Source organism: Carcharhinus amblyrhynchos, chromosome 9, assembly GCF_965287045.1.
Source record: "Carcharhinus amblyrhynchos chromosome 9, sCarAmb.v2.hapA, whole genome shotgun sequence".
Lineage (NCBI taxonomy): Eukaryota > Metazoa > Chordata > Chondrichthyes > Carcharhiniformes > Carcharhinidae > Carcharhinus > Carcharhinus amblyrhynchos.
In genome coordinates, this window is record NC_137332.1 from 57665329 (window position 1) to 57678462 (window position 13134).

A 13134-nucleotide genomic window follows, 5' to 3' on the forward strand; every position below is an offset into this window, starting at 1 on the left:
GTGGCGTCACATTTACCGTTTTCTCAGTCTGGGAGCTGCCCCAGAATCCAGCAAATTTTGGTAATATATACAAAGCATAGAGTGTTCATAGAGTACATAGGGGAGAAGGAAAGGAGAGGGTGCAGAATGTAGTGTTATAGTCATTGCCTGGGTGTAGAGAAAGATCAACTTATTATAAGGTAGGTACATTCAAAAGTCTGATGGCAGCAGGGAAGAATTCTTGAGTCGGTTGGTAGGTGACTTTTATATCTGTTTCCCAATGGAAAAAAGTTGAAGAGAATATGTCCAGGGTGTGTGGGATTTTTGATTATGCTGGCTGCTTTTCCGAGGCAGCGGGAATTTTTTTTAGTTTACTTATTAGTGTCACAAGTCGTCTAACATTAACAGTGCAATGAAATTACGATGAAAATCCCCTAGTCGCCACATTCCAGCACCTGTTAAGGTACACTGAGGGGGAATTCAGCATGGCCAATGTACCTAACCACAGTAAGAAGTCTTACAACACCAGGTTAAAGCCCAACAGGTTTATCTGGTAGCAAAAGCCACTAGCTTTTGGAGCGCTGCTCCTTTGTCAGGTGATTGGGAGTTCTGTTCACAAACAGGGCACATAAATGTACCTAACCAGTGCATATTTCGGACTATGGGAGGAAACCGGGGCACCTGGAGGAAACTCATGAAGACACGGGGAGAATGTGCAGACTCCATGTAGACAATGACCTGAGGCTAGAATTGAACGTGGGTCCCTGAGGCTGGTTTGCATGATGGACTGGGCTGGTTGACAACTCTGTAGTACCTTGTACTCTTGCTGAGAGCAGGGGCCACACCAAGCTGTGATACCACCACCAGAAAGGTCACTCAGCTGTCACTGCACCATCACCCAAAGCTCCAGCCCTCTGCTCAGACTCACAGCCAATCAGCGGCTGCAGGAAGACAATGCTGCACGTGGTCGACGCGCACTCACCAGCCAATCGGCGCCGCCCACTCACATGATCGACAGCATCAGCAGACCAATCAGAGGAGAGGCGGACATGATGTCCCCCTGTCTCTCGGAGCCAATCCACGATCGCCGTTTGCGTCCGGGGGGGCGGGCTCTGCGAAGTTGTCAACGTCAGTTGTATAGCGTCACCAAAAGATGGCGGCTACCAGGAAGAGGTGGGATTGGGAGCTGGTGACATTACAGTAGTTGTCTATCTGCCTGTGTGAGTGAGTGGGATGCTTCTGTAGTGTTTCTCTCCTCTCAGTGTGTGGGTGTGTGTATGTGTGTGGTGGCGGGGGGAGGGGGAGAGAATCGGCCCGATGACTGTTGTCGAAGGTGGGAGAGAGAGGTTCCAATCCTCTGCTTTGCTGAGCTGGATGTTGCTGCTGATCCTCACTGTGTCCTGCCTGGGACTCGGGTTGGTGAGGGCAATGGAGAAAGAGGAGAAACGCCAACTCAGGTGAGTGTTTGAGGTGCTGTCACCTCCTCATGACGCGGCACTAACACGTTGAGAAGTGTATGCCTTCCATACGGGGCTAGTTCACAGCCAGGAGTTTGAATTGTGCTGAGGTGAAGAGCAAAAACTGGCAAATTTCTTCAGATCTGATCAATAAGTGAAGTTTCCAAGATGGTTTATTTTCTTAAGAGTACCTTACAATTCTTTGGCACAGACAATGATCTCTTATTTTTTTTGCGAATTAATTTTGTTGAGTATCAATTGATTGCTTTTCCAAAATCTGATATGAGGGGTTTTTTTTTAAGTACCAAGGCAGTGACCAGTATTAAAATCGTTCACACGCTTTTTATTGATAGCGTGGAACAGAGATATACCATATCAATTTTTTTTTTTTGCAAATGAATTTTGTTGAGTATGAATCTTTTGGTTTTCCAAAATCTGGCCTGAGGGTTGTCTGATTTTTTTTTCGCAAGTACTAAGGCAGAGGCTGCTGTTGATATAGTTTACGTGCTCTTTATTGATGATGATGGTGCTCTCGCTGTTCAATCATAGTTGTAAGATAGTGCAGCATCAAACTAGAAATTAGGTAATTTGGGATTGTGCACCCCCCCCACTTCCTTCCTGCTTTCCTTCCCTCCCCCTGCCCTCCCTCCCCACAAAAAGGTGCCAAGTCTTACAATTACGTAGGACAAATTCTCTTTAAAGAAGAGTAAATGCTATTAAGTAATCACAATAATGGATATTGGTTAAAACTTTGGTGAAATTGTGTGATAACTGCTTTTTAAAAAAAGATGAAATTTGCTGTTTTTGTAATTTTGAAATGTAAAGGATTGGTTGATTACAAGTATGAAACTGTAAAGGAACATGCCCATTAGCAAGCTTAGAGTAAGTTCAAGCATGCTCGTAATGAGAGGTTCTCTTGCTCATTTGGCCCTTTCATGATTAGAGTCTGGAATCATTAAAGCCAACTTCTTACAGATATCAACTTTTTCCTAGCTAAGCAGTATGTTGCTTGGAACTTTATAGAGAGACAGCAAAAATCTATGTGGCATTGAATTTTCCAAATTTGTTGTTTTCTGAAAAAGGATAATAAAAGTACAACAAAAACTGTGCCAACATTTTGGGTAGATTTAAAATGATAAATGTAAGAAAGTTATGTTGATTGAAGGAGAAAATAATGTAGGAAAATTGTATTGACTTAGTATTTATTGGGCTGTTCACTTTGGTACAAGACTGCGTGAACGTGTCAACAGGAAGGTTGATTTAAATGTGCTTTCGTTAATTGGTAGAGGAGTACTACCTATACTGTTTCATTCTTGTTTGCACCTTAAGACCAATTGGCCAATCCAGCCTGTCACATACATTTGTGATGCCTTATGCATCACAGCACTCCCCACCCACTTGGAGACATGTAATTTTTTGGGAAAGGTGGAAAAACCTGATTAAAATCTCAGGCTAATTAGGAGGCAAAATCTGGAAAATTTTTCTCTGAGCTCTTTAGATAATCAAAAGTAGTCCAGGAGTTCACATTAACCTTGATTAATAGTACAGCAACTCTACCACTTGTAAAGAATAATTTTCGTCTCAGTCAGAAACAGGTTTACCTTTTCTTAAAGAATGCAATGAATCTGCATTCATTACACAAACTGGCAGCCTGATCCACAGGTTTCCAATTCTTTGGGAAAGGAATAACTGTCTAACAGCTACTTAGTTTTATCCATAGATCACCTGCAAACATGATCTTCCTGGTCCACCTCATTGTCTGCATTTCTTTGAAGTATAAAAAATCAATTTATTTGACTCCATCTGGATAGATAAGAGTTTTAAACTGTGTGGTGCTCTTTTTCACCTTTTCCAGAGCCTCAATATCCCCTACCCTGTGAGGGGACCAAAACTGGACACATATTCTAACTGAGACCTATCCAAGATCATGTACGAGTACAGAATTGTACTTTTTACTTTATAGTGAATTGGCCTATGAATAGATCATAGAAATCAATGTGCTTAAGCAATGGCTGCAATTCAGTGGACGTGAATCTTTAACAAATGATGCACTATAACACCTAGATCTTTCTTTCATCACTGCCTAAATTCTGTTTGACATTCATATTATACATATTCAGTATTAGGCCTGACTAGGTGTATTGCACTACAATTGCAAAACACTGACACGTTGCATCAACATATTGAGACTGACTTGCAGTAGTTGAACATGCACTACAATCCCCGCAGAGCTTGGTTTCACCCACAAATTTGCATATCACTCCTTCAACACACGAAGATAAGTCATGAGTTTAATTCCAATCTCTGTGAAATATCACTATTAACTGATTTATATTTACTGCTGCTAATATAAATTTTCAAATTTCTTGCCAAGCTGTTTTGTAACTAGTCACATAATGCTGTCGTGCTATACATCGTTAATAATGTTTACGCAGGTTTTGTGATTCTCGTTTTCCCCATGAAAGAATTTATAGATGTTTTCTGATATTTTGCATCTACCTTCTCCTTTCCCTAGATTCATACAAGGATTTAAATTTTGCAGGTTGAATTTCATCAAAGTTTGAGAAAGCTGCTGTAGGATTATTGATTGTGAAACTAGTTATGATATGTATTCCAATGGTGTGTCTGTTGGTCAAGATTCTGTACTCAGTGAATCTGAAATTCCACATTTTCAGGGATACAAGACTTGATGTCTAAAGCTTTCGATAAAATAATTTTCCGTCCTAAAAATCACATTTTAAGCAAGGATAATTTTTGTAATGGAAGATCAGGCAATGCATACTTAATATAATTCATGTGAGCGTGACCAGTGGTGAGATGAGTGTGATAGCAGCTGCAGAGAGAGCAACACCAGCTGGGAAATAGAGTAGTGGTGGCAGCATCAGCAGTTGCAAAAGCGAGAGTAGTGTGAGACCAGTGAAGTGATGGAAGCAGCAGCGATTTTGAGACCAGCAACGACGTAAAAGAGTAGCAGGAGAATGAGAACAGGGTGAGATCAGCTGGGGGCTGCAAGACCGGTGAGTGAGTATAAAGCAGCAGGGAGTGAGAGATTGGGGACAGAGCTAAAAGAATGGCGGCAGCAGCTAATGCGAGAACAGAATAGGACCAGGAGGTGAGGGTTCAGAGAGAAGTAGATAAGTGTTTGTTTGGTGAGTATTTTTCTCTTTCTAGAGTATTTGCTGAAGCTCTGTGTTTAAAATTAGGAATATTCAACTGGGATTATAAAAAGTAAATTAATGAGTGTCCAGACTGAAGTGGTCTGGAGGGATTTATTAAAATAAATATTTAAACAGTTTATTAATTAGGAACAGTTTTTTTAACTTCATGAATAGAGATTTGAGACCTGTTGCTTTCAATTCTTGCACTATATGGGAACTTCAGCATACTGCATATGTCTTCAGTTATCATGTATAGGGAATGCCTCCAGCTCCTTCAGCATGAACTCAAGATTTCTAAGCTTGAGGTAAATTGGAGTCTTCTCCAAGCATTAGGGTGAATGAGAGTTTCCTGGAACTCTCATTCCAGGAAATGGAATGAGAGTTCCAGGCAGTCACCCTACAGGCAGTGAATGTTCAGGTGACCAGCAGAAAGTGTAATGAGAATGCATTGTGTGTGTTGATCGCAAACAGTTATTCAGCATTAGAGACTAGGAGTGATGATGCCTTGGAGTTCAGTCCAAGGATGATTTAAGGATGATATCAGGGCAGTAGTGAAAGATGATATGGGTTCTATGGAAAAAAAGGTTGAATCCATTTGGGTGGAAATTAGAAATAGTAAGGAGAAAAAGTCACTGATAGGCGTAGTCTATAGGCCACCAAATAATGACATCGTGGTAGGGTGAGAAATAAACAAAGAAATAACTGATGCATGTAAAAATGGTACAGCAATTATTATCATCTACATATCAATTGGTCAAACCAGGTCAGTCAAGGCAGCCTTGAGGAGGAGTTTATAGAATGTATCCACGATTTGCTCCCTTGTCGGAAGCTGCTGTCCTAGATCGGGTTCTGTGTAATGAGACGGGAATAATTAATGATCTTGCATTAGGGATCCTCTTAGTAGAAGCGATCACAGTATGGTTGAATTTAAAATACAGATGGAGCGTGAGAAGATAAAATCCAGTACCAGTGTCTTGTGCTTAAACAAAGGAGACTATAAAGAGATGAAAGAGGAGTTGGCTAACTTTATGGTGGCACAGTGGAGGACTTTCAAAGTGATCTTTCACAGTGCTCAGCAAAAGTACATACCAGCGATAAGGAAGGACTGTAGAAAAAAAGATAATCAGCCATGGATATCTATGGAAATAAAGGAGGGTATCAAATTGAAAGAAAATGCATACAAAGTGGCAAAGATTAGTGGGAACTTAGATGATTGGGAAATCCTTAAAGGTCAGCAGAAAGCCACGAAAAAAGCCATAAAGAAAAGTAGGATGGATTATGAGGGTAAACTAGCTCAGAAGATAAAAACAGATAACAAAAGTTCCTGCAAATATATAGAATGAAAAAGAGTGGCGAAAATAAAGTTGGTCCTTTAGAGGACGAGAAGGGGGATGTAATAACTGGAAATGAGAAAATGGCTGAGGCATTGAACAGGTATTTTGTGTCAGTCTTCACAGTGGAAGACACAAATAATATGCCAAAAATTGACAACAGGAAGGCTGTGGGAGGTGAGGACCTAGAAACTGTCATTATCATGAAAGAGGTAAGTGTTGGGCAAGTTAATGGGGCTAAAGGTAGACAGGCCTCCTGGTCTTGATGGAATGCATCCCAAGGTACTAAAAGAGATGGCAGGAGAAATAGCAAATGCATCAAAATTCACTGGACTCTGGGGTGGTTTCTGCTGATTGGAAAACAGCAAATGTGATGCCACAGTTTAAAAAAGGAGGTAGACAAAAGGCAAGTAATTATAGGCTGGTTAGCTTAACTTCTGTATTAGGGAAAATGCTTGAATCTATCAGCAAGGAAGAAATAGTGAGACATCTAAATATAAATTGTCCCATTGGTAAGACACAGCATGGATTCATGAAGGGGAGGTCATGTTTGACTAATTTGGTGGAATTATTTGACAACATTAGCTGTGCAGTGGACAATGGAGAACATGTGGATCTGTGTATCTGGATTTCCAGAAGGCATTTGACAAGGTGCCACACCAAAGACTGCTACATAAGCTAAAGGTGCACAGTATTACGGGTAATAGCGTGGATAGAGGATTGCTTTCTGTTAGTTAGCCAAAGAGTGGGGGTAAATGGGTGTTTGTTCTGTGTGGCGATCAGTGACTCGTGGTGCGCCTCAGGGATCAGTGTTGGGACTGCAATTGTTCAAGATTTGCGTAGATGGTTTGGACTTGGGGACCAATTGTAGTGTGTCAAAATTCACGGATGACACCAAGATAGGTGGAAGAGCAAAGTGTGCAGAGGATGCTGAAATCTAAGTGAATGGGTGAGGGTCTGGCAGATGGAGTACAACGTTGGTAAATGTGAGGTCATCCATTTTGGTAAGAATAACAGTAAAATGGATTGTTATTTAAATGATTAAAAAATTGCAGGATGCTGCTGTGCAGAGGGACCTGGTGCCCTTGTGCAGGAATCTCAAGGAGTTGGTTTGCAGGTGCAGCAGGTAATTAAGAAGGCAAATGGAATTTTGTCCTTCATTGCTACAGGGATGGAGTTTAAAAACAGTGAGGTTATGTTGCAGTTGTATAAGGTGGTGGTTAGGCCACACCTGGAGTATTGTGTACAGTTTTTGTCTCCTTACTTGAGAAAGGATATACTGACACTGGAGGGGGTGCAGAGGAAATTCACTAGGTTGATTCTGGAGTTGAGGTTGGCTTATGAGAAGAGACTGAGTCGACTGGGGCTATGCTCATTGGAATTCAGAAGAATGAGGAGAAATCTTATAGAAACATATAACGTTATGAAGGGAATAAATAAGATATAAACAGGGAAGTTGTTTCCACTGGCAGGTGAAACTAGAACTAGGAGGCATGGCTCAAAATAAGAGAGAGCAAATTTAGGACAGAGTTGAAGAGGAGCTTCTTCACACAAAGTTTTGTGAATTTGTGGAATTCCCTGCCCAATGAAGCAGTTGAGGCTATCTCATTGAATATTTTTAAGGCAGGGTTAGATAAAGTTTTGAACAGTAAAGGAATTAAAGGTTATGGTGAGCGGGCAGGAAAGTAAAGCTGAGTCCACAAAAAGGTCAGCCATGATTTTATTGAACGGCGGAGCAGGCTGGAGGGGCCAGACTCTTGCTCCTAGTTCTTATGTTCTTAAACCACGGCAAGAGCTGTAGAGGAGGGAACAGCAAACCGTAGTTAGGGGACAGACAGAGATTTCTGAAATCATCATTGTGAGTTCTGCATGGTGTGTAGTCTTCCTGGTGCCTAAATAAAGGACATGATGGAGAGGTTGCACAATATTCTGCAGCAGGGGAGGGAGGTGGCTAAAGGCGATTGTACATTTTAGTACCTACAGTATAGAGAGGGCAGGTATAGAGGCTCTAAGCTCAGATTTTCAGGAGCTAAGAAGGAAATTAGGAAGTAGGAGGTTGAGGGTACTAATGTTAGGATTACTCCCTGTGCCAGATGAGATGGGCCAAGTAGACCAAGTGTCTGTTGGTGAGCGCTTGGGTTAGAGTGAGCATTGTACTATAAGGTATAGATTAGTCATATAGAGGAGGAAGAAACAATAAAGAACTTCTAAATTGGAAGAGGGCTAATTTCAATGTAATGAGAAAGAATCAAAACTAGCGACTCGCAAAAAAATCTACAACAGAATAATGGGTGATCTGAGAGATTCTTCAGGTACAGTTAGGTACATTCAAACAAAGATGAAAGGTAAGGGAGACAAGAACAGGGCTCCATGGATGATGAGGGTGATGGAAATTATGATTGGAGAAATAAAGTATATGATGAATTCTTCAGTGAGAACCAGGTCAAATACAATAGGTTGAGACAGGAGTGAAGAGGAAAGTAAAACTAGCAAAGAAAGAATATGAAAATTAAATGGCAGTTTAATTTAAAAGGGTATCCAAAAGTTTTAATGGGAACAGAGATATTGAAGGCAATAGATAGTATGAGAATAAAAAAGGTGGCAGTGGAAAGAGTGGCTCTGCTTGGAGTTAGATAATTCACCTGGCCCAGACGGCATTCATCCTGGTTGCTAAAGGAAGTAAGGATAGAGATGACAGAAGGGCTTGACTTCATCTTTCAATCTCCCCTAAATATGAGGGAAAGCGCCAGAGGATTGAAGAGTGGCAAAAGTGACACCCTAATTCAGGAGCAGTCATCGCCACTACAAGCCATTTAGTTCAGTATTAATGTTCAGTAAGATTTTGGAATCAGGGAAAGGGTTAACAGACACTTGGAGAGGCTTGAGTTAGCGTGTATTTGCAAAAGACAAATTGTATTTCACTAATCTAATTTTTTTTTTGATGAAGTAACAGAGAAGATTGATGAAGGGGTTGTAATGAATGTTGGCTATATGGATTTTAAGAACATGTTTGACAGAATACCATATAAAAGGCTGGTTAACAAACTTGAGGCTTATAAATAGGAAAGTCAGTGCGCGATTGTATAAAAATTGGCTTGACGACAGAAAACGGCAATTCTTTTTTGGACCGGAGTTTGGTAGACAGTGTTCCGCAGTGGTTAATGTAAGGACCACTGCTTTTCCTTAGCTTTTTATAAATTATTTGGATCTTGAAATATGGAATAAAGTTTCAAAATTTTCTGATGAAACCAAACAGTGAGGACAATATGAATTGCAAGCTACAGGGCATATCTTGGCTAAGTATGGACAGACAAGTGACACATGGAATTCAATACCACGAAATGTGAGGTGATGCATTTTGGCAGAAACCATTGAGAGAGGCAAGATAGACTTAATGGCACAATTTGCCTGTGCATGATCTTTGAAGATAGCAAAACATATTGAGAGAGTGGTTAGCAAATTATATGGGATGCTGGACTTGACAAATTAAGGCATTGAGTACAACAGGGCAGTTATGCTGGAGCTTTATAAAGCTCTGTTAGGCTTCAATTGGAGTTTTGTGTCCAGTTCTGGTTACCACACTTTTCAAAAAATATGAAGGTCCTTGAGAGGGTGCAGAGGAGATTTGCCAAAGTGGTTTCAGGGTGAGGATTTTAGTTACAAGGTTAGCTTGGAAGTTGCTGCCCAAGAGATTGAAGTGAAAGCAATTAATGATTTCAAAAATAAATTGGATGGGCACTTGAAGGAAGTAAACCTCCGGTATTGCAGGGATTGAATGGGGGAGTTGGACTGACTGGATTGCTCTGCAGGGAGCCAGTATGGACTTAAAGGGCTGAATGGTCCACATCCATTCTGTCTGACTCTCATGCTTGGTAGTTGGTTTCTGACTTAGTAATTATCAGGAACGCGAGTTGTTTGGAAAATGATTATGTATTTGTTGGCATTATAGTACATGTTTACTGATCAAAGTTAAGCTACAAAGTATGACATTACTTCAGCATATCTTGTATTTTTAATGGAGTTTAGAATATTTTTGAATCTTTTTACATACAAAGTTGGTATATGAGTGCAGGGATCTGAACCTTTTTGTCAGTGAATGTGACCAATGTGAAGAAAGAGTTTGATACAGGACGCATGCCAGCAATTTCCCCATCCTAGTTCCTGTTACATTGTGCTAAACTGTTGATCCTAATGAATTTTGAAACTGAGAACCCATTCCTAGTTACGTGCCCAGCGAACAGAATCCTTCCATAATTAATTGAAAATATCCCACAGTGTAGTGCTAATTTCTTATCAATATGGAATCCAATCATTTTTGTATGAAACAAATCCACACCATGTAAAACTAGAATAATTTAGTTTGTTGTTCAATAAATAATGTTACTTTCTCTCTCATTAAAAATAGATAGCGAAAGCCTGGAAGATTGGATAATGTACCCTAGATGGTGGAATGACATTTTAGTTGGTCTTGATTTTTGCCAATGGGCAAAGGGATGTATTCTGAAATTACCTTTGGTTAAATGTTTTACCAGTGTCTGTAATATTGTCTGGGAAGCTGAAGCTTGTTTCCAGTGCTGTTACCATAAATGTTTGTTAAAATGGCGAGCACAGAGTTGGAGACTAATTGGTTTTAGTCTTGCGTTTCTCAGAATTCAGACGGTATAACCAATTGAATTACTATGGCAAATAAACCTCTAAGAGAAAATAAATTATGTCAATCCTGAGTGACTTCATTGACTATAAATGCTTAATTCCGGATGTGTATTGTATTATTACAACAGATGTGATTAGCAACATTTTATTAGACTACCACAATCTGTTTTCTGTGTGTTTGTTGAACTTAGTCAGACTTATAAGTAAAAAGTGTTGAAAGGGTATGCACAGATATAGAACATTACAGCGCAGAACAGGCCCGTCGGCCCATGATGTTGCACTGACCAATTAAAAAGCAATGACCCTCTAACCTAAACCAATCCCTTTCCATCCATAAACCTATCCACGGATCTCTTAAACGCCCCCAAACTAGGCGCATTTACAACTGCAGCAGGCAGGGCATTCCAATCCCTCACCACCCTCTGGGTAAAGAACCTACCTCTGACATCCGTCCTGTAACTACCACCCCTTAATTTAAAGCTATGCCCCCTCGTGCTAGCTTTCTCCATCCGAGGAAAAAGGCTATCACTGTCCACCCTATCTAAACCTCTAATCATCTTATATGTTTCAATAAGGTCCCCTCTTAGCTGCCTTCTTTCTAACAAAAATAACCTCAAATCCCTCAGTCTCTCCTCATAGGACCTCCCCTCCATACCAGGCAACATCCTGGTAAACCTCCTCTGCACCCTCTCCAAAGCCTCCACATCCTTCCTATAATGTGGGGATCAGAACTGCACACAATACTCCAAGTGCGGCCGCACCAGAGTTTTGTACAGTTGCAACATGACGCTGCGGCTCCTAAATTCAATCCCCCTACCAATAAACGCCAAGACACCGTGTGCCTTCCTAACAACCTTATCTACTTGATTCCCAACTTTCAGGGATCTATGTACACATACACCTAGATCCCTCTGTTCATCCACACTATTCAGAGTCCTACCGTTAGCCCTATACTCTACACATCTGTTATTCCTGCCAAAGTGAATTACCTCACACTTTTCCGCATTAAACTCCATCCGCCACCTCTTGGCCCAGCTCTGCAACTTGTCCAAGTCTCTCTGTAAACTATGACACCCTTCCTCACAATCTACCACACCTCCGACTTTGGTGTCATCAGCAAATTTACTAATCCACCCAACTATACCCTCATCCAGATGATTTATAAAAATTACAAACAGCAGTGGCCCCAAAACAGATCCCTGAGGCACACTACTTGTAACTGAACTCCATGACGAATACTTACCATCAACCACCACCCTCTGTCTCCTATCTGCTAGCCAATTCCTGATCCAATTACCTAAATCACCCTCAATCCCATACATCTGCATTTTCTGCAGAAGCCTTCCATGGTGAACATTATCAAATGCCTTACTAAAGTCCATATATACCACGTCAACTGCCTTACCCCCATCCACCTCTTTGGTCACTTTCCCAAATAAACTTGTTAATTTAAAAAAAACACTCCTACCAGCTTGTTAAAGGATTATCTGTATAGTTTACAAAGTAAACAGGTTACTTTTGTGCCAAATGCTTCCCATAAGTGTCAAACTGTTGCTCTACCAATCATATGTAAACCACATTTTTGTAAGCCACATACCTGTTTACCAACTTATATTGATATCTGAAGGAACAAGTATAGTAAGATAATAAAGGAAGTAAATGATAAGTTTGCATCTAAATTGTGCCTCTCATTTCCTCACAAAGTGCTTAATGCATTAAAGCCAGTAAGTTAATTTTGAATTGCCGTCAATTTGTGTGTATAAAGATCCCACAAACAGCAATTCAATACTGTATAACAAAACTATTTCTTTAAGAAATTGATGATTGAGGGATAAATGTTGGCCAGTATATTGGGAGAATGCCCCTCTACTGTTTGAATAGTGCCATGGAATCCTGTACATCTACTTAGAGAGCTTTTTCATCCCAGCTGCCTAAATTACAGTGATCTGTCTTCTTATGTACATTACGTTTTGAAGACTGTATTTTAATTTCATAAGTAGAAACAAAGTATCACAACAACAGAAAATGCTGGAAATATTCAGCATCTGTGAGGAGAGAGAAGCAGAATTAATATTTCAGGTCTTTGACCTTTTGTCAGAACTAACAGAGTTGAGGAGGAACTTCTTCACTCAGTTGAGGAGGAACTTCTTCACTCAAAGGGTGGTGAATCTCTGGAATTTTCTGCCCGTTGAAGTGGTGGAGGCTGCCTCGCTAAATATTTTTAAGACGCGGGTTGATGGGTTTTTGATGAGAGAGGGGATTAAGGGAGAGGGCGGGAATGTGGAACTGAGCCACAACAGATCAGCCATGATCTTATTGAATGGCGGGGCAGGCTCGAAGGGCTAGTTGGCCTACTCCTGCTCCTATTTCTTATGTTCTTAAAGAAAAAAATTTCTCATGGCCCAGTGAATTAGATGTGGACACAAATTATGGTTATGAATTGGAGACATTTTAAACATAATCTGAATCAGTGATTTTGTGAAATGTTCATTTCTTTGACAGAATCATAGAACAAATGGACTGAATCTTGACTCAGAAGGGAAATAGGGGGGAAAC

At 40.5% G+C, this 13134-nt stretch overlaps 1 protein-coding gene across 2 annotated transcripts in view; it reads left to right on the forward strand.

The window, feature by feature from the left end:
• The first annotated feature begins 1127 nt into the window (after positions 1–1127).
• edem3 (ER degradation enhancer, mannosidase alpha-like 3) overlaps positions 1128–13134 on the forward strand; it is a 69178-nt gene continuing 57171 nt past the window's right edge. For both annotated transcript variants that reach the window (XM_080195746.1, XM_080195747.1), the window contains exon 1: positions 1128–1436. In XM_080195746.1, coding sequence (XP_080051872.1) covers positions 1297–1436 — 140 coding nt within the window. In that variant the 5' untranslated portion in view covers positions 1128–1296. The remainder of the gene's footprint in view (positions 1437–13134) is intronic.